Genomic DNA, 20,312 nt, shown 5'->3' with positions numbered 1-20,312 from the left:
CTGGCGGTCCAGTAGTTAGGACTCCACGCTCTCACTGCCGAGGACCCAGGTTCAATCCCTGGTCTTGGAACTAAAATCCCACAACCTGCATGGTGTGGCCAAAAAAAGAAAGAAAGAAAAAAAAAGCACACATGGATGAAGCTTTGATACGTGCTGGAGAGGGCTTGGCAGAGCCCTGGGGAAGGGAGACTCAACAGGTGGGACTGGAGCACGTCTTTCTCCTCTGTAAAAATAAACATAGGGGGCTTCCCTGGTGGCGCAGTGGTTCGGAGTCCGCCTGCCGATGCACGGGACATGGGCTCGTGCCCCGGTCCGGGAGGATCCCACATGCCACGTAGCGGCTGGGCCCGTGAGCCATGGCCGCTGAGCCTGCGCGTCCGGAGCCTGTGCTCCGCAACGGGAGAGGCCACAGCGGTTAGAGGCCCGCGTACCGCAAAAACAAAAACAAAAAACATAGGTTCTGTCTGGGGCTGAACTGCATCCCCCTAAAATTCATAAGTTGAAGTCCTAACTTCAGAATGTGACTGTATTTGGAGATAGGCTCTTTAAAGAGGTAATTAAGTTAAAATGAGGTCATCGGGGCCCCTAATCCAGTATGACTGGTGTTTTTTTTTTTTGCGGTACGCGGGCCTCTCACCATTGCGGCCTCTCTCGCTGCGGAGCACAGGCTCCGGACGCGCAGGCTCAGCGGCCATGGCTCACGGGCCCAGCCGCTCCGTGGCATGTGGGATCTTCCTGGACCGGGGCACGAACCTGTGTCCCCTGGATCGGCAGGCAGACCCTCAACCACTGCGCCACCAGGGAAGCCCATGACTGATGTTCTTATAAGAAGAGGAGATTAGGACATAGACACACACAGAGAAGAGGCCAGGTAAGCTGGAGGGAGAAGATAGCTGTCTGCAAGCCAAGGAGGGAGGCCTCGGAAGAAACCAACCTGCTGACACCTAAATCTTGAACTTCTGGCTTCCAGGACCATGGGAAAATAAACTTCTGCTCTTTAAGCTACTGTGTCCGTGATGCTTTGCAATAGTAGCCTCAGCAAACACAGACCCTTACCTCACACCATACGCAAAATCAATTTCAGGTAGATAGGAGCTTAACTTTCAAAAGTGTAAAATCGGCAGAAGACAATGTAAGTGAGTACTCTTCTGACTTCAAAGCAGGGAAGCATTTCTTAAACAAGACAAAACAAGATAACGAACCACTAAAAAATTTAAGAACGTCAGATCATTAAAAACAAAGACAGGGCTTCCCTGGTGGCGCAGTGGTTGAGAGTCCTCCTGCTGATGCAGGGGACACGGGTTGGCGCCCCGGTCCGGGAAGATCCCACATGCCATGGAGCGGCTGGGCCCGTGAGCCATGGCCGCTGAGCCTGCGCGTCCGGAGCCTGTGCTCCGCAACGGGAGAGGCCACACGGTGAAAGGCCCGCGTACCGCAAAAAAAAACACAAAAAAACAAAGACAAACCACATATCTAGAGATGACATTTGCAACACATCTACCTGATAAAAGATTAACATGTGAATTTGTAAAGACAACTCTACATAATAATAAGAAAAGACAAAGGACCCAAGAAAGGGAAATGAACAAACACCTCACAGAAGAGGAAAAACAGTGTAGGGCTGCCCAACCTCACCAGTAATCGGGAAAGTGCACATCAAGACCACAGCAAAATACTTTCCTTACAATTACTGAACTGGCAACAAATAAGAAACTGGCCCCTACTAAGTGGTGAGGCAGATAAGGAACAGACTCTCTCTTACACCACAAGGGAGCCTCCGAACTGGCAAAGCCACTTTGGAAAATAATTTGGCCCTAGTTTATAAAGGTGATCAGTCATCCGTCCTACACCCCAAGCCTCCCACTCCTGGGCACACACCCAAAAATCACATTTGCACATTGCATCAGGACACAAGGACAGGAAAGCTGTCAGCAGCAGCTGTGCTCATAATGGCAACAAGCTGGGACCCTCTCAAATGCCTGTTGACCCCGGAATCAATGTGCAATAGTGCAACTCACATGGCAGAACATTACACAGCAGTGAAAATGGATGGCCCACAGCCACACGTGGAAATCTACACTATCTTAATAGACATTGTACTGAGTCACAAAGCAAGTCCTAGGGCATAGTATTGTGTGGGCGTGCACACACACGAAGGCGAGGGAATCGCGAGTGCAAAATTCAGGAGAGTGACAGCTTTTGGAGGGTATCAGGAGAATGATGCGCACATAGGTGGTTACGTTCTAGTTTTGGGGGCAGGTGGTGGGTTTGGGGAGGTCATTGTGCATGAATGGAGCCTGAATGAATGAATGAATGAGGAAACAGCCAGAGGAACAAAATGTAAAGGAGACCAGGGGGGAGAAGGTCAACCTCAGTGGCAGGAGGGGCCATGGAGAGAGAAGGAACTGGGGCAAATATGGGCCAGCTCTGAAACTGGGCACATCCCATTCTGCCCCTTGCTGGCTGTGTGACCTCAGGAAAGTAACTTAACTTCTCTGAGCCTCAGCAGCCTCAGCTGTAAACGAGGTACCTCCCTTTTAGAATCATCCGCTGTAATCTTACACTGGGCCGTGGGGTGGGGAGAGAAAATTCATCACAGGGTTATGGTAGGTCTCAAACAAGAATGCACCGGGAGGCCAGGGAGAATAACAGGGCCACGGACCTCAGAGGAGTCCCTGACCTCAGCGGACAGCCCCGAATTGGCCAGCTGGGGGCAGGCAGGCAGGGGCCCCACGCACCAGAAGCGGGGTGTTGCCGGGGACCCGGACCCCATCGATCAAGGTCTCTTCCTCCAGCAGACGAAAGGTGCCCCACGCTGGCGGGTACAGCCTCAGCGACTCCTTGAGGACCTGCAGACACCACACGGGGAGATAACGAGAGACATCAGGAGACCCCATGGAAAGTGCCAGAAGCACGTCCCAGACACAACTCTGCTCCATTTCACGGTGTTGAATGTGCACCCACGGACGAACTGGGTCCCTGACCCCTGCAAGGTCAGCCTCTTCTGCGTGTCCAACCCCTCATGTGACAGAAGGAGAAACCAAGGCCCAGAGGAGGGGTTGTGCAAAGCCACAGTGCCAGAGACCAGACCAGACAGGAGACCAGAGCCAGGCCTCCCTCTAAACCAGGGCTCCCACCATCCCGAGGACTCCAGCAGCTCGAGGAAGGCCTCCTCCTGTGCTGTGCTGGGGGTTGGAGGGGGGTTCTGCTGAGCCTGGCCCCCAGCTGGGAAGCCCAACGCTTGTGGAACCCAGGCCTAACTGGGTTTTACTAACTGGGCTGGTTTCCATACTGGAATCACCTGGGAAACCGTAGCCATGCTGGGTCCCGCCCCCAGCGACTCAGTGTCATTGGCCTGGAGCAGCCTGGACGTGGGCAGTTTTTTAACCTCCCAGGGGATTCTCAGGTGCAGCAACGTTCCAGAACCCCTGTACTAAAGGGTTCAAGCAGGCAGCAGCCCTGGTCGATGAATCGCCCACCTCTGCCCAGAAGCGTCTCCCCCATCCCCACACCTGGGACAGGTACTGCAGTCTCCCCAGGTCCTCGCAGTCAAGGTGCCTCTTGGAACCGATGACCTCGTCCACCTCGGCCTGCAGCCTGTCAGTCAGATAAAGACAAGTTCGTCTCCAAGGAGAGATGCCCCACGTTAGTTTTAAGAAGGGCGGGATGGGAGGAAGCGTGAAGCGAGAGGCCTGGGGCTTCCCCGCTGCACACACTGCCCCCCCACCCAGCCCCCGTTCTTGAAGGAACCTCCATGTCCAAACGCAGACGCCTGGGCAGCTGGGAACTACGTTCCAGGCCCTTAAAACATTCAACCGCTGCGTGTGCTGCTCGGAATCGGCTGTAGGAAACAAAGCACCACAGAACAAGGTCTTTGCGCAAAGATGCCTGTTTCAGCCCGGTTCACAGCAGCTGGAAACAGCAGAAGGAGCGATGCAGGGATGCAGGTACAAGCCTTAGGACGTGCACCGTTAGAATAACATGCAGCCATAAAGGTGGACCTGGACCACTTCCCACCCATGACGGGGTCTTTTGTCAAAAGACAGAAAATAACAAGTGCTGGTGAGGATGTGGAGAAATCAGAGCCCTTGTGCACTGCTGGTGGGGATGTAAAGTGGTGCAGCTGCTTTGGAAAATGGTATGGAGGCTCCTCCAAAAGTTAAACACAGGGCTTCCCTGGTGGCGTGGTGGTTGAGAGTCTGCCTGATGCAGGGGACACAGGTTCGTGCCCCGGTCCGGGAAGATCCCACATGCTGCGGAGCGGCTGGGCCCATGAGCCATGGCCACTGAGCCTGTGCGTCCAGAGCCTGTGCTCCGCAACGGGAGAGGCCACAGCAGTGAGAGGCCCGCGTACCGCAAAAAAAAAAAAAAAAAAAAAAAGTTAAACACAGAACTACCATGTGATGCAGCAATCCCACTTCTGGGTAGATGGGTCTCAGATAGATATTTACACACCCACGTTCACAGCAGCACTATTCTCAATAGCCAAAAGGTGGAAGCAGCCCAAGTGTCCACTGATGCATGAATGGATAAACAAGATGCGGTCCATACATACAAGGGAATATCACTCAGACTCAAAAGGGAAGGGCGTCCTGCCACCTGCTGCCACACGGATGGGCCTTGAGGACATTATGCTGAGTGAAACAAACCAAACAAAAAGGACAAATACACTATGATTCCACTTGTATGAGATCCCGAGAGGAGTCAGATGTCTGGAGACAGGAAGCTGAATGGTGGTTGCCAGGGGCTGGAGGGAGGGAGGCAGGGAGTGAGGAGTTAGTGTTGGACGGGGACAGTTTCCGTCTGGGATGCTGAAATGTTCCGGGGATGGACGGTGGTGAAGGATGGTGGTGATTCACAACGGGGTGAATGTACTTAATGCCCCTGAGCCATTCACCTGAAAATGGTTTAAATGGTAGATTTTATTATATATATGATATTATATATGATATATATATGATATACATATATACACATAGACACAATATTAAAGAAAAAAAGAACTTGGGAAGAGGTTGCAAAACTGTGGGGCAATGTTGTGATAATAGACATGGCAAAATTCAGGAATTAACATGAACTGTCCCTGGGTGGATGGGGGCGCCATGGGTGGATTTATTATTATAATTATAATCATTATTTTAACTTTTCTGCTTTTTTCCAAATTTTTAATAAATACTATTACGTATTTTTAAACACCAGTAAGCTACAGTTGACCCTTGCACAACACAGGAGTTAGGGGCACCGACCCTCCGCACAGTCAAAAATCCGAGTATAACTTTACGGTTGGCTCCACATCCACGGATTTAACCAACTGCGCCTCGTGTGGCGCTGTAGCAGGTATTTAGTGGAAAAAATCCATGTGTAAGTGGACCCGCACAGTTCAAATCCTTGTCGTTCAAGGGTCAACGGTGTTATATTCTCAGGCGATCGTTCAGTCTGCCCTTTCCTGCTGGTGATGACAACCGTTGCTCTGATGGACCCTTCCCCGTGTCCACGGAGGTCCCACCCCCAAGCCTGTCGGCGGCATTTGCAGAGCGCTCTTACATTTAGCTCAGCCCATCTGTGCAACAGTCCTTGAGGGACACTGTTTGTATTTAAGGAAACCAACGGCCCAGCTCAAATGCCATCTCCCCAGCAATGCCCTCCTTTGTCTTGCCAGCTGCAGACAAGCGCTCCCTCAGCACTTTGCTTGGAATTCTGTTCAGTCCTAAGTGCCAGCCCCTGGCCAGGCCCTGAGTACATCTTGGGAGGGAAAGAGCCACGTCCCTGCCCTCCTGGAGCTTCTGGTTTCATGACCGAAATAGACTCAAAGCAAACAGTCCCAGGAGAAAACGCATCTCTGAGCTGGGAGGAGGCTAGGAGGGGAAACAGAGTGGATGCTTCAGGGGTCTAAGAAGGCTTCTGAGGAGGGGGAAGAGGAAGGGGGAGGAGGAGGAGGAGGGGGAATTCTCCAGGAGAAAAGCAGGAGGAGGAGCTTCTAGAAGTAGGAATAGCATGTGCAAAGACCCTGGGGCGAAGGAAAGCGGGACACTTTGGAGGGGGCTCAGCGTGGGAGATGGGAGCAGGTGGTCCCCTAGGAACAAGACATCAGATAAACCCCTTCACCAACGTCAAGGGGAGCCCCCCCATGTCCCCTCCTCGTACCTCGCCAAGATCTCCGGCTGGCGCGACAGCTCCATCACCGTGAATGCCAGGTGATTGGCAGAGGTCTCGTGACCTGCAGGAAAGGAGGAGAGCGGAGGCTCCACGAGGCCTACGGGGCTGCCGCTGGCCCAGCCTGCCTGGCCTCTGAGACCCCAAGCCCCTGTAGTAGTTCAAGCCCTCACTTCTCCCCCTTGGCTGAGCCAGACATACAGATACGAGGGAGACACCTGCCCACCTCCGCATTCCTGGTGCTGCCTACGTTGTCAAAGAAATGGCCTTTGCCCCACGCATCCATGTCTCACACCCTAAAAGCCCCTTGCTCCAACCATCCTTGTGCCTTGCCTGGCCTGGAGGGATATTTGTCCCCATTTTGCAGAAGAGCAAGCTGAGGCTGAGAGGAATGTGTCCCTCTTAGGTCACACAGCAGGAGGAACAGAGCTAGGACTCAAGTCAAGCAAAGCTTTCAAGCCCAAAGCCCATGAAGCTGCAGGCACCAGTCCCTGAGGTCTGGAGAGGGTGTATCTCCTGTCACGGGGACTGACTTCCCAGGTGCAGAGGGCGGATTCTGGGTTCTGGAAGGATCTGGTCAAGTTGATAGCATCAACCCCACCCCCACCCCAGTTGGCCAGGGAGGGAACCGAGTTGCACCACTTTCCTCTAAAGGGGCAGGGGGCTTAACAGGTGGCAACCACTGCCAGCCAGGGGGCCCCAGGGGCTGCTCGAATGCAAGAGAAGGGCCTACACCTTCCAGCAAGTAGGTGCTGGGAAGGAGGTCCAGCTGTTCCCAGGCCTGGAATGTGGGCAAGTCACGGCCAGGGGACCCCACACGGGAGGCCGGGCAGGGGAATCAGAAGTGGCCGGAAGTCCCCGCCTGGCCCTGGCTCTGCATTGCCAGCAGTAACTCAGTTTCCTCAAAGGACAGTGGGAGGAGAGACACAGCTGTCCTCTCCCTGGCCCCTTGCGGTAGGGGCACAGGGCTCGTGGTGGGCTGCGAGGAGGACATGAAGGGAGTTATTAAACCCCCACTGGAAGGTTGGATGGACATCCCCATTTTACAGATGAGGAAACTGAGGCCCAGGCTAAAGAGCCAGCCTATGGAAGAACCACATCCAGGACTCGGGCCCCTGGCTCACAGCATGAAGACCAGCCAGCCTTCATTCAGCAAGCACTTTAACACGCGCGGAGGATGGTGCCCTGAAGTCCTGCTCCAGCCCTACTGCTCCGGGTCTCCAAGCTATCTGTGAATGTGACCCCCACCTGGAGGGCCCTCTTCCACGCTGTCCACATGGCAGACCCCTTCCCACTTCGTGACCCTCTCGCAGGGGAGGCAGGCTTCCTCCTCTGAAAATCCACTGCCCAGCAAGGCAATTCTGTCTGTCTGTCCACCTCCACCATCAGACTATGAAGTATCCCTCATCTTGTTCATCTCTGTCTTCCCTGTGCCTGGTCTTCGTTCATTTCATCCGATCTTTATGGGTACCTACAGCACTGGGCCCTGGGAATACACAGGTGAGCAAAACAACATAACCCCTGGCTCACCGAGCATGCAATCTGCTGGGGGAGACAGACCTTATCGACTTACACCAATAAACATACGACTTAACACTGTGAGATGTGTGGGCAGAGAGGAGCTCTGGGCGCCATGGAGAGCTTCTAACCGGGGCCTGATGAGTCTGGGCAATCCCTGAGGGCTTCCGTGAGGTAGAGACACCTAAGGGATTGCTGAAGGGTGAGGAGAAGTTTTCCAGGTGAAGGACAACGCTCAAGAAATATTTGATGATCAAATGAATAAAGTTGCTTAGCACATCTTCTGGTGCTAGTGTACGGAAGGCCTCGGCATAAATCTTGAGTGAGGCAGAGACTTGAATTCAAGTGGCCAACCTCTCCTGAGCCCAGAAAGGCAGCTTCACAAATCCTCACAATCACCAGCTCCAGAGCCAGGTGGGAGGCCACCAAGAGAGCCTCCTGGGCCTCGCCAAGCTAAGAGAGAGGGCGTCTGCTCCCCTCACCCCTGCCCCCCAGTTCCACAGCAGAACTCTGCTCAGACTGTCTAAGAAAATCTCTGAGCCAGGGTTTAAGCCATCCACGGTCCCCTTCACTCCTGCAGAGCTCTGAGCCTTTGGTGGCTGCTGAAGCTACAAACCAGCAATGAAGAAGGTGACGAAGTTGTCCAGCAGAATCTCGTCGTCCTGGGCTCCCTCTTCAGCTGAAAGACAAGGCGAGTCTCAGAGCCCCAGGAGTAGATGCCGCCTGGGACACTAAGAATCCTGGCCTCCTCCCCACTCCCCGCTCCCCTAGAGCCAGACAGAACCAGCTGGAGTCAACTGATGGGGGGCACCCACTCTGCCTGGCCCTCCCAAGGCCCTCGAGGGATCCCTGGCACCTTTGAGAATCTGTGTGAGGATGTCAGCAGGCACGTCCTCCCCCCTCTGCAGGGCCTCCCGGCGGCGCTGGACCCAGTCCTTGCCAACCTGACGCAGGAAACGCACGCTCTCCCGGACCTCGCGAAGCTGCTTCCACTTCCCCGGCATAAACTGAATGAGAGTTCCAGCTCAGCGTGGTGGACTGGACACACACTTTCCCTCTCCCCCATCCCCCCAACTCCAAAATGACTTCAGAAATCCACAGTGGCACCGGCAAGCCGGGAGGGTGGAAGAATGTGAGAACATTCTAGAAAAGATCAAGGAGCCAGGAGACTTTATCAGAATGGTGGGCTATGGGGAATTCTCTGGCGGTCCAGTGGTTAGGGCACTTTCACTGCCGGGACCCCGGGTTCGATCCCTGGTCTGGCAACTAAGATGCTGCAAGCCATGTGGCCTAAGCCCAAGCACTGGCTTCTCCTTCCTGCCCCAAATCCCTAGAAATGATGGGAAAGATGCCTTAAAATACCCACAGAGCACTGGAAAATAAGAAGGGATTCCTGAAGGATGGAGGCAGTTAGGATCACATTGAAGGAGGAAACTTCAGCCAGAGGGAAGTAGAGTGAAATTAACTGCTGAAAAGGTGGGGTGGCATCAGGGGACTCTAAGCTCAGAGTCTGAAGTCCCAGGGAACAAAAGGGGGCCCTGAGCAACTGTCTGGGAATCAACTCAAGTACTGTAGCCAAGCAGGACTCTATGGGGTCTTCCCAGAACAGACGCCCCCCCCGCCCCCATGTCCTCCGCCTGCCTCTTGTCTATAGAAAAACCTTAGCCTCCTAGAACTTCCCCAAGTTCCAAAGAGTGAATTTAATCAGAGAAGGAGTAAAATGCAGAAAGAAAGGAAAACAGTCCAGCAAGACAAAATAGTTTAACTATTAAACAAAGTCAAGGATCTTTAGTTCCTCCTCAAAGGCTATAGATAATATTCTGAGCCATGTCCTTTGAGCTGTTTTCCAGAAACTGAAGCCCCCACCAGGTGGGAGAAGTTAACTGTATGTTGCACACCAGCACGTAGACCCCAGACTGGTTGGAACCAGAAGGTTGATTATGCTGATTCCCGATTACCTCACCACCACTTAATCAGAAGAATGTCCACAAGCGAATCACATACCCACACCCTCCCCCCACCCCAAACACACACCCTCGTCTTTAAAAACCTTTCCCTGAAAGGCTTCAGGGAGTTTGGGCCTTTTAAGCACTAGCTGCCTAGACTCCTTGCTTGGGGCCCTGCAATAAATGCTGCACTTTCCCTCACCACAACCCAGTATCAATATATTGGCTTTACTGCACGTGGGCAAGCAGACCCAAGTTCGGTTTGGTAACAGTGCCACCTTTCCCCCTCCTTCTTCCTTCATGCCTGGAACAAGGAGGCGATAGCTGGATCTGCGGCAGCCATCTTATAACAATGAGGTGATGTACTAGAGACAGTGGAACAGAAAGACAGAAAAATCCAGGAACCTCTGACATTATGGGGTCATCGTTGCCATCCTGCTTCAGGATCATTTCACATGAGAGAAAGATTTACTCCTAATTTACTTAAACCACTTCGATTTTCAGCCTCTACTTTAGGGGATGTATGCAAATCCTAACTGATTTGGAAGTCACTTCAGACATATCAGAACTCAAAACCCATTCTGAAAAAAATCACAGGAGGAAGTTCTCCAGCAAACGAGGACAAGACAAGCTACGATGTCAGGTACCTTTGCCAGAGTGTTTCGGGATGCACTGATGCCCTCCAGGATCAGTTTCACTTTCCGGGACAGAGGCTTCTGGGCACCCAGCAGCATGCTGGTCTCCATCCCAAAAGCTGCCTGGGGGAGAGAGAAGGGCAAGGTCATGCGTGGGTGATGGGAGGACTGAAGACCCAGGGCAGAGCCTGAGCTAAGGATTGTGTGCATCATGTCATCGGCTCCTCACAACAACCCACGATAATCCCGAACCTGTGGGATGTGGTAGGATTAAGTGGCACATAGTAGCCACTCAACAAACCTTGGCTTCCTTCCTTGACAAGATGCATTTCCCCTGAAATGCAGCCTTCCTTGTGTGTCTATTTCACACCCAGCTTCCCAGTGAATTGTTGAATGGTGACGACTCTTCACTCACTGTGCCTGAGCTCCATCCTTAACCTGGGTTGGGGGTTATCTAGGCCACTGCTGAGACAGCCAGGGTGAAAAGTCAAGCAATACCCCATGGGGGGTGCTGAGGGGGAGGTAGGCTTGGGCTAGGAGTCAGGCAGACCTGAGATCCGGTCCTAGCCCTGCCACTGACCAGCCAGAGGCCTGTCTCTGCATCTCTTTGTGTCCCTTTCTAGAGAATGAGTTAGGTAGCTCCAACCTCACACTGTTGTTTTCAAAGTTCGAGGAGATAAAACAGATGACCCTCCCGGCCCAGAGAAGGGGCGGCTTATATGTGGAGAAGCGGGGAGAGGAGAGGGAAGCAAGCAGGGGAAGAGGGAGGGAAGAAGTGCCCTCTGCCCATGTGGCCCTCCCCACACCCCACTCCGCCATCCTCCCATCACCTTGGCCAGGATGTCCATGGTGGTGCAGGTCAGCATATCCTGCATGGACACCGGAGTCTGTCCATCCGCCTTGGCTTCCAGAATCTCCACCAGCTGCTCTGCTTTCTCATTGAATGTTCCCATCAAGCTAACCAAGGAGCTGAGGAAACAGCACAGACATCAGCGGCCACTGGGACCAGCCCAGGGCTGTGGACATCCTGTGCCCCCCTTTCTGAAGGGAGACCAGTGTGCAGAGTGGAGGTGGGGGCCCCTCCCAGTCTTTCTGCTCTCCCTTTAAGACCCAGCTCACAGGATGGGGCCGCAGTAATCAAACTAAGCCTTGGATTTCACCAGCCCCCTCCACTCAGGATGGCCACTGTCCCTTTACCCTTGTTTTAATGGTTTCTTGTTTGCCACTTGGCCCTTCAACTCTGACCCCAGGGAGACATGGCAATGTAGAAACTCCAGAAGACAGTGGGCAGGAAGGGAAGAAAGGCCTCTGGGGCCTCTTAGAGTCCATGAAGTTTCCCCTCCAACCTCTTGGTTGCACTGCCCACTCTCCTTACCTGCCCTGCCTGGGGGCACCATCTGCAGCCCTTTGTTATCCCATTTCACTCTCTGTCCTTGAGCAATCATAGTGCCCAACCCTACACAGAAATGAGTCCTCTGACCCAGAGCTCCCAATCCACAGCGCCCCCGCCCCGGGACAGCTACCTGGCTTGTCTGCCTGGCATACAGCTTAGAAAGAGGTATGGAAGGATGTGCTCCAAACTCACAAAAATGGTATCCCTGAGGGAGTGGAAAGGGGGGAAATTGTCCCTTTGTACATTACATATTTCTGAATTTTTACAAAGAGAAAGTGCTGCTTTTGAAATTAAAAGTAATTTTTAATGTTAGCAATCTGGGTAAAGGGTATACGGGTGTTTTTTTCTCCTGTTCTTATTCTTGAAACTTATCTAGAAATTTGAAATTATTTCCAAATAAGAGGTTTTAAAAAACAGTAAAAAGAGCAAATTGGGGAAGAGAAAAAAAAAAAATAACTTTTTTAATTAGGAAAGACTATCCACTCTTCATTGCCGATCAGCCAGCCCTGCTCTGTTTCCCAGCTCTAGCACAGGCCCCAGCATCTGTCTGGTTACTGCTGCTCCCACCCCATGCTGGCTGCATATCTCGTCCTCTGTGGCCCAGGCATATAATGAAAGCACCACTCGAATCTGGTCCCTTGCCCACCTAAAATGCTTTGAAGCACCCTGTTGTGAGGGAGGGGAAATCCTCACCTGGGCCCAGGAGGCTGTCTGCTCTTGTTCATTCCCACCTGCAGCACTGCCTTCCTGTTACAATGACCTGTTATCTTCTCCAAAGCCCAATGCTCCTTCCTTTCTCAGGGCCTTTGCACATGTTGTCCCCTCTGCCTGAGCTGTCTCCCCTCCCACCCTCCATCCCTATGCCTCATAACACCTTTACATCTGCCCTCTCTCCAGGTGGACACCCAAATGCCACATCCTCAGGGAAATGTCTCTTAGGCCGAAGTAGTCTCAATATATGCTCCCATAGTAGCCTTGACTTTTTTTTCATAACACTCACATGGTTTGCAAGTATATATTTATTTGCAAGATTCTTTGTAGTTGTCTTTTTTAAAAAAAAATCACATTCAAATTGGATCCCATGTGCTGGTTACCACACCAGTACTGAATCCCTTGCAGCTACTGCAGATACAAAATATCGGACTGGAATGTTAGCGGTACAGTGAAATCCCAACCCCCTGTCTTTTTTTTTTTTTTTTTTGCATTTTTTAAAACGTCTTTATTGGAGTACAATGGAGTACAATTGCTTTACAATGGTGTGTTAGTTTCTGCTGTATAACAAAGTGAATCAGCTATACATATACATATATCCCCATATCCCCTCCCTCTTGTGTCTCCCTCCCACCCTCCCTATCCCACTCCTCTAGGTGGTCACAAAGCACCGAGCTGATCTCCCTGTGCGATGCAGCTGCTTCCCACTAGCTATCTATTTTACATTTCCTTGTCTTTTATGGAATGATTGATTGGGACCAAGGTTTTTCAGTAAAATTAATATCTAGAAAAGCAGAAACTGGCAGTTCATTCTCACGATTTTATTAAAAGTATATAATGATATTCTCTGTGGATAATGGCTGGAGATGAAACTCACCAGTGGTTCCTATTTTCTTCGTCAGTAGTGAATTCGGATTAACCAAGGGTCACTGACACTTTCATAAACACAGTAATCTCCCAAAGCTTCTTTCATGCAACTTTGTGAATTTTGCATTTCCAGTAAAATCATCATCTCTTAGCTGGCTACCTTATTGTGAAACTAAAAAATAAAAATATGTGGTGATGGTTGCACAACAATGTGAATGTACTTAATACCACTGAACTGTACACCTAAAAATGGGCAAGATGGTACATTTTATGTTATGTGTATCTTACCACAATTAAAAAATTTTTAAATAAAAATGTGAAAGCACTTAATAAAATGTAAAGTGCAGTTCAAACGTGAGGTTCAGTGTGATGGAGAGGGTTAACCAAAACAATGCTGCTGGTATTTATATCATGAGCACTATGGGCGGCCATCTGGTTAGAATCTATGCCCTCCCATAACCTCAAAGCTTCCTGAGGGCGGGACCACGTCACCTTGGTTGGCCTTCATAACCCTGGCACTTGGCACAAGTATTCATTAAATAAATGCCTCCTTCTAGTCTATTCCTTTTATCATTCCTGGCAACTTTCCAGTAAGACCAAGACCATTCCATGCATTCATTCTATGGACATTCCTGGAGGGCTTGTGAAGTGCCTGGTGCCGTGCTGGGTGCAGGGGTCCAGGAACAGGGTGCATCTTCTGCCTTCACGGACCTGAGGTCTAGTGAGGGAGGCAGATTGAATGAGAATCATTTCAGTGGATGTGACAGAAGCCATCATGGAGACATGAACTCAGTCTTGGAAGGTCAGGAAACAGTTCCCCAAAGCAGTGACATCTTAGCTGGGTATCAAAGGAGTCAGAGGAATTCCCTGGGGTAGCACAGAAGGCAGAGGGAATGGCAGCAACACAGGCAGAGATGCCAGAAAGAGCCCAGCGTTTCCAGAAAGGTGGAGGTGAGAGGGTCCAAATGTTGGAGGGGTCTCAGGGGCAGACTAAGGGGGAGTGAGGTCTGACCTTCATATTTCAGATCATAGGGAGCCACTGAAGGCTTCAGGACAGAGAAGAGATGCGGTCAGATCTGAGTTTCAGCAAGATCTCTCCAGGGTGGTGAGGTGGATGCATTAGAGGAGGGAGACAGGAGGTGGGGAGGCCAGGGAGGAGGCTGTGATGAAAGTCTAGGTGAAAATGTTTATATGGTTGTCCACAGACTACATACAAAACAGTAACTTCACAGTGGAGAAGCCTGGAGGCTCCCTTAACCAAGGGAGCAGTTAACATCTCCAACAATGAGACAGATCAACACATGCTTCCAGATAACAATGCCCTAAGGAGGATACAACATTACTCCTGAGCCATTCCCACCAAAAAAAGCACAACCTGAGTGTAATTGAACAGAAATAGCAGACAAACAGAACTGAAGGATGTTCTATGTAATTGGCCTGTAATCTTAAGGTCAAGAAATTTAAGGAAAGAGTAAAAACTGTTCTAGAATGAAGGAGGCTAAAGAGATATGGTAACTGGGACTTCCCTGGTAGCACAGTGGTTAAGAATCCGCCTGCCAACGCAGGGTACGTGGGTTTGAGCCCTGGTCTGGGAAGATCCAACATGTCGCACAGCAACTAAGCCCGTGGGCCACAACTACTGAGCCTGCTCTCTAGAGCCCATGAGCCACAACTACTGAGCCCATGCACCACAACTACTGAGCCTGCGCTCTAGAGCCCACAGGCCACAACTACTGAGCCCGAGTGCTGCAATTACTGAAGCCCATGTGCTTAGAGCCCATGCTCTGCAGAAAGAGAAGGCATCGCAATGAGAAGCCCATGCACCACAGCAAAGATTAGCCCCTGCTCACCGCAACTAGAGAAAAGCCTGCGCGCAGCAACGAAGACCCAATGCAGCCAAAAATAAATGAATTAATTTAATTAAATTACTTAAAATAAAAAATAAATAAATAAAATAAAGAGATACGGTAACTAAATGTGACACATGGACCTGGATTGGATCCTAGACAAGAATAAAAAGAGCTGTCATTACACAAGTGACAAAATTTGAATATGGATTATGGATTAGATAACAGTATTGGATTAATGTTAAATGTCCTCATTTTGATAACTGAACAGCAGTCATGTAAAAGAATGTCCTTGTTCATAGGAAATACACACAGAAGCATTTAAGAGAAGAGATTACAATGTCTCCAACTCACTCTCAAATAATTTAAAAAACATGCACTATACAAAAATGTATATACATACACACACAGAGAGAAAATTATAAATATATTTATATATACACATAAAGAAGAAATGACAAAACATATGGTGATTTAAACGATAAACAATAAGTGGGTCTGGGTAAAAGATATACAGAAGTCCCTTAGACTATTCTGAAAATTTTTCTGTAAATTTGAAATTATATCAAAATAAAAGATTATCTTCCTCAAAATGTTAAACATAGAATTACCATATGACCCAGTAATCCCATTACTATATACCCAAGAGAAATATATCCACCCAAAAATGTTCATAGCTGCATTATTCGCAATAGCCAAAAGGTAAAAACAACTTAAATGTCCATCAACTGATGAATGGATACATAAAATGTGGTATGTTCATACAACGGAATCTTATTTGGTAATAAAAAGGAATGAAGTTCTGATACATGCTATAATGTGGATGAGTCTTGAAAATATTATGCTAAGTGAAATAAACCAGGCATAAAAGAAATGTTGTATGATTCCATTTATAAGACACGTATAGAATATGAAAACCCATAGAGACAGAAATTAAATTAGTGGTTGTCAGAAGCTGCAGGCATTGACAGGAAATAAGGAGTGACTGATTTGGGGGGTGATGAAAATGTTTTAAAATCAACCATGGTGATGGTTGTACACGTTTGTGAATATGCTGAAAATCATTGAATTGTACCTGTAAATGGGTGAATTGTATAGTATTTGAATTATATCTCATGAAAACAGCTATTTTAAAAATAAAATGTTACCAAAAAATGAAAACTATAATAAATGAAAAAGCCCAGACAAGGAGTGCTGAGGTCTGAGCCAAGGGAGCTGCTGGGGGACAGGAACCCCACACCTCCAGGCATCGTGGTCATTCAGCTCCTGACATTCACAAACTACTTGGGGGCCTCTCAGACTCCCACCCAGCTGGCTGTCTTGGTCTCTCTTTGACCGGTAATGCCGTGTCCTTCCTCTCTCCCTTCAGCCTGGGTGAAGGTGAAACCCCTTCCAATGAAGACTCGCCCTTGCCAAGCCCACCCAGGCTGGCAGCCCAGCACTGCCTCTGAGCAGCCAGCCATGACCCCAGGGCCTGTCTGCAGCCACACTCACCTCCGGCTGAAGGCCAGGTCCATGACCCTCCGCTGTTTGTGCCAGCGTTCATAGTCACATTCGGACACCAAGCCTTGGCCAAACAGCCTGCGGAAGAGACAAACACGTGATGTGAGAAACGGGGTGAAGGAATGAGAATTGACTGCCTGACGGGGTCGGGTCACTTTTTGGGGTGATGAAAATGTTCTAGAACCAGACAATGGTGATGGTTGCCCCACATGGTGAATGTAACAATGCCACTGAATTGTAATTCCAATGCGGTTAAAACGGTGAATTTTATGTGATGTGAATTTTACCATAATACATACATACATACATAAGGGTGATTGTGTGCCCCAACCTCAGTGACCCCTGCATTCCCACCTTTATCCGGAGGGGAAAGGATGAGAAGGAAGGTGCTGGTGACAAGAGTGGTGACCACCACGGATGGCCCCTGTTGTGCGCTCGGCAGCCAGGGTATTGGGACTTAATGCTACATCCAACACTCTGGACCCTGTGAACCCTCCACTTGCAGCCAGAGGCTCTCCTGGCCTTGCCCCAGACCCCTCCTCGTGTCTTACCTCTCACCAAACACAGTCTGGATCGCGTGGTACATCTTGGAGTCCTTGTTGTACTTGGTTGACATCAGGAACCTCTAAACATCCCCAAAAAAACAACATGAGCTTGTGCACCCATGAGAGGCTGCAGAAGACTCAGCAGTTTTCTTGTCTCGTATGAAACACGCCTCCAAATAATCACCCTGAGCTGAGTGCCAGCTACGGTGTGAACGCTCATATGAGTGATCTCACCTACTCCCTCTGGAAGTCCTGTCTTTCAGGGATGAGGAAAGTGGGGCACAGAGGGGTGAAGTGATTTTTTCCTGTGGTCACACAGCTGGGGACTGATGCAGGGTGGCTTCCTCACTCCAATGCCCACACTCAGGAGCCCACACCACGCCACCTTCCAAAGTGGCGACAAGTAAAGGCCTGGGCTGCTCTGAAACCAGAGTGGGGAAGGGGAGAAGCCTGGTGGGAGGGCTTCTAGGACACAGGAGAGACACTCAGCACAGATTCAGTGTTGTTAGTGCCAACCCAGCCGTGGAAGTCAAGGAAGGCTTCCTGGAGGAAGGGTCCACTTCCTCACCAAGAGCAGGAGGGTAGCAACAGTAACATTAGCTAGCAGCTTTTGAGGCAGCACAGCCCAGGGGTTGACAGCTCAGGCTGTGGGTTCCACTGGCTTAAATCTGAATCTGGCTCAAATATTTCACTCCACCACTTGCCAACTCTATGACCCTGGGTGAGTTACTCACCTCCTTGCCCCTGTTTCTTTATTTTACAAGATGGGATTCGGGAGAGTACCTGCCTGGTAGGGTTGCTGTGAAGAGAAAATTGTTTCTACGTGAAAAGTGCAGAGAATGGCACCTGGCACACAGCAGGTGCTCCATGAATGCCAAATGCACACCAGCGCCCTAGAGCTCATTTAATGCCCAATCAACCCTAAGACGTGGGTGGTATTTTTATGCTCATCGTACATCTAGGTGAAAAACGGAAGTTTAAAACTGGCCCAGGGTCACCACATGGTAAATGGTGGACATAGGATTTGAATCCAGGCAATTTGCTGTGGGGGCAAGGGGAGAGAAGGCTGTGATCCAGGCAGGAGAACCCCTGTCACATGGTGCATTCAGGCAGAGGAGTGGAGGTGTGGAGGCGGGGGAGGGGCAGCAGCAGGGGGGCTGCCGGGCCAGACCCCCGAAGCCTGCCCTGTGGGACACTTGGCTTTACCCTGTGGGCACTGGGACGCAGTAAGGTGACATCTCTGCTATCCATTAATCCCAGGGGCTGCTGGTGACTGTGGACTTAGCTCCTGGGAATCTAAGCCAAATTTTCAGCTCAAAGGAAACCTCAGAAATGGTGACTTCAGGTCACAAGCCACATCCCGGGGACCCCACCCCTACCCCAAAACTGTCATTTGTAAACCAAGTTCTGTCACTATCCTATGTCTGCTGGTTTCCTCTTCTGCAAAAAGACCTTGGCAGTAAAGGCCCACTTCCCAGGCCCTACTCAAATACCTCTGAGTAGTCCAAGGTCTGTGCCAGCCCTTCCCAACCTGAACTGAGGAGCACCCCCTGAGGCAGAACAGCCTCAGCACAGTCTCTGACCAGGGTCCCCACAGCCTGCTGTCCCTGGAACTACAGATCCTTTGTTTGGCCCAGTGAGCTGGGCTCTGGGGCATGAAGGATGCACAGGGAACCCCCAGCACCTTGCTGCCTTCTCCTGTTGCCCATTCTGACAGTGCACTTCTGCCCATGGAGGAGTAACTGCTAGGCACTTTCCCTCCGGCCATAAACAGCCAGAAAAATAAACAAAAATTATGCGATGTCTGCTTTTGGACACTGGACAATGGGCAGTGAACCATGACAGAAGGAAAAGGGGAAAAAAAAAAAAAGACAAGAGCTGTACAATACAGGATCACTCCAGCTTTCTGCCCAGAGGCAATTTTAGGACAAAGGCACTTAAAGAATAAACTCAAATACAGCCCAGCAGGCTTTCCAAATTGATAAGACAGAGGTCAGAGTCCAGGCAGGCCAGAAAAGCCTAGAATTTGTAGGGCAGAGGACACAAGAGGAGGGAGCTATGCAGAGAAGGAGGTCCTGTGCAGAAATCTGCACAGGGATCCCCTGTATCTTTGTATAACTACCAATCTGGGCATGTGTAGAGTGAAACTCCACAAGACCAGGTAAAAAACTTCTGGGGAAAGGAGAGTTACCGGGTAACTATAGGCTAAACAGAGCTCAAACAAGCTAAGAATTGTTCAAGTCCCCATTGGCCACAGTTAAACCTCAGACACAAGGCCTTTATTAGAGTCCTCAGAAGGGTCACTCCTTAGTTGTGGGGCTAAACTAGCTCTAGAGTAAAAGCCTACACTTGATCAACCCTCAAAAGCCTTAAAGCAACCTGGAGAGGATCAAAGTGATCTGCCAGAATGAAGTCCAGCACTCTTTAAAGGAATAAAACAAAACTGAGCACTCAGCAATGTACAAGTCACAATGTCCATTGTGCAGCATAAAATCACTAGACATGCCAAAGAGCAGGAAAATCTGACCTATAACCAAGCCTAGAAATAATGGAGATGACGGAATTCACAGACAAGAACTTTAACACATTTATTACAATTTTACAAATATGCTCAAGGAACCCACATATCCAAGAAGTTCAAAGAATTCTGCATAGAATTAACACAAAGAAAGGCACACCAACGTGGATCATAATCAAATTTCTGAGCCCAGTGATAAAGTCTTAAAAGTAAACAGAGATGAAGTGATATAATATTATTTGAGGATAGATTGATATAAGTTAAAAATTATTCTATGAATCCTAGGACAACCACAAAGAGAGAGAAAGAGGCTAATAAGACAATAGTGGATATAAAATGGAATACTAAAACATACTCAATCTAAAAGGTGGGAAAGGAGGAAAAGGGAACAAAAAACAGGTGGATCAAATAGAAAACAAATAACAGCATGGTATGTTTAAACTTAACCATATCAATAATTACCTTAAATGTAAATGACCTAAGCACTCCAATTAAAAGGCAGAGATTTTCAGATTGAGTGAAACAGCAAAACTCCACTATATGCTGTCTATAAGAAACCCACTTGAAATATAAAATTCCAGATAGGTTAAAAGTAAAAGGATAGGGCTCCCCTAGCGGCGCAGTGGTTAAGAGTGCACCTGTCAATTCAGGGGATGTGGGTTTGAGCCCTGGTCTG

The 20,312-nt window shown here is 49.7% G+C and overlaps 1 protein-coding gene across 1 annotated transcript in view; it reads right to left on the bottom strand.

Annotated features, from left to right (window-relative positions):
• Positions 1–20,312, bottom strand: part of CYP46A1 (cytochrome P450 family 46 subfamily A member 1) — a gene marked incomplete at its 5' end in the record, with an annotated part of 33,803 nt that overhangs the window by 2,895 nt on the left and 10,596 nt on the right. The window contains 9 exons of the mRNA XM_082618167.1: positions 2,739–2,849; positions 3,513–3,597; positions 6,145–6,217; positions 8,288–8,350; positions 8,528–8,678; positions 10,265–10,375; positions 11,083–11,221; positions 16,565–16,651; positions 17,125–17,198. Of these exons, the coding sequence (XP_082474293.1) occupies positions 2,739–2,849; positions 3,513–3,597; positions 6,145–6,217; positions 8,288–8,350; positions 8,528–8,678; positions 10,265–10,375; positions 11,083–11,221; positions 16,565–16,651; positions 17,125–17,198 (894 nt within the window). The remainder of the gene's footprint in view (positions 1–2,738; positions 2,850–3,512; positions 3,598–6,144; positions 6,218–8,287; positions 8,351–8,527; positions 8,679–10,264; positions 10,376–11,082; positions 11,222–16,564; positions 16,652–17,124; positions 17,199–20,312) is intronic.

The sequence above is a fragment of the Mesoplodon mirus genome (assembly GCF_964341445.2).
Source record: "Mesoplodon mirus genome assembly, chromosome: 4".
Taxonomy (NCBI): Eukaryota; Metazoa; Chordata; class Mammalia; order Artiodactyla; family Ziphiidae; genus Mesoplodon; species Mesoplodon mirus.
The sequence above is the reverse complement of the archived record's forward strand: the minus strand, read 5'-3'. Positions and strand labels throughout refer to the sequence as shown.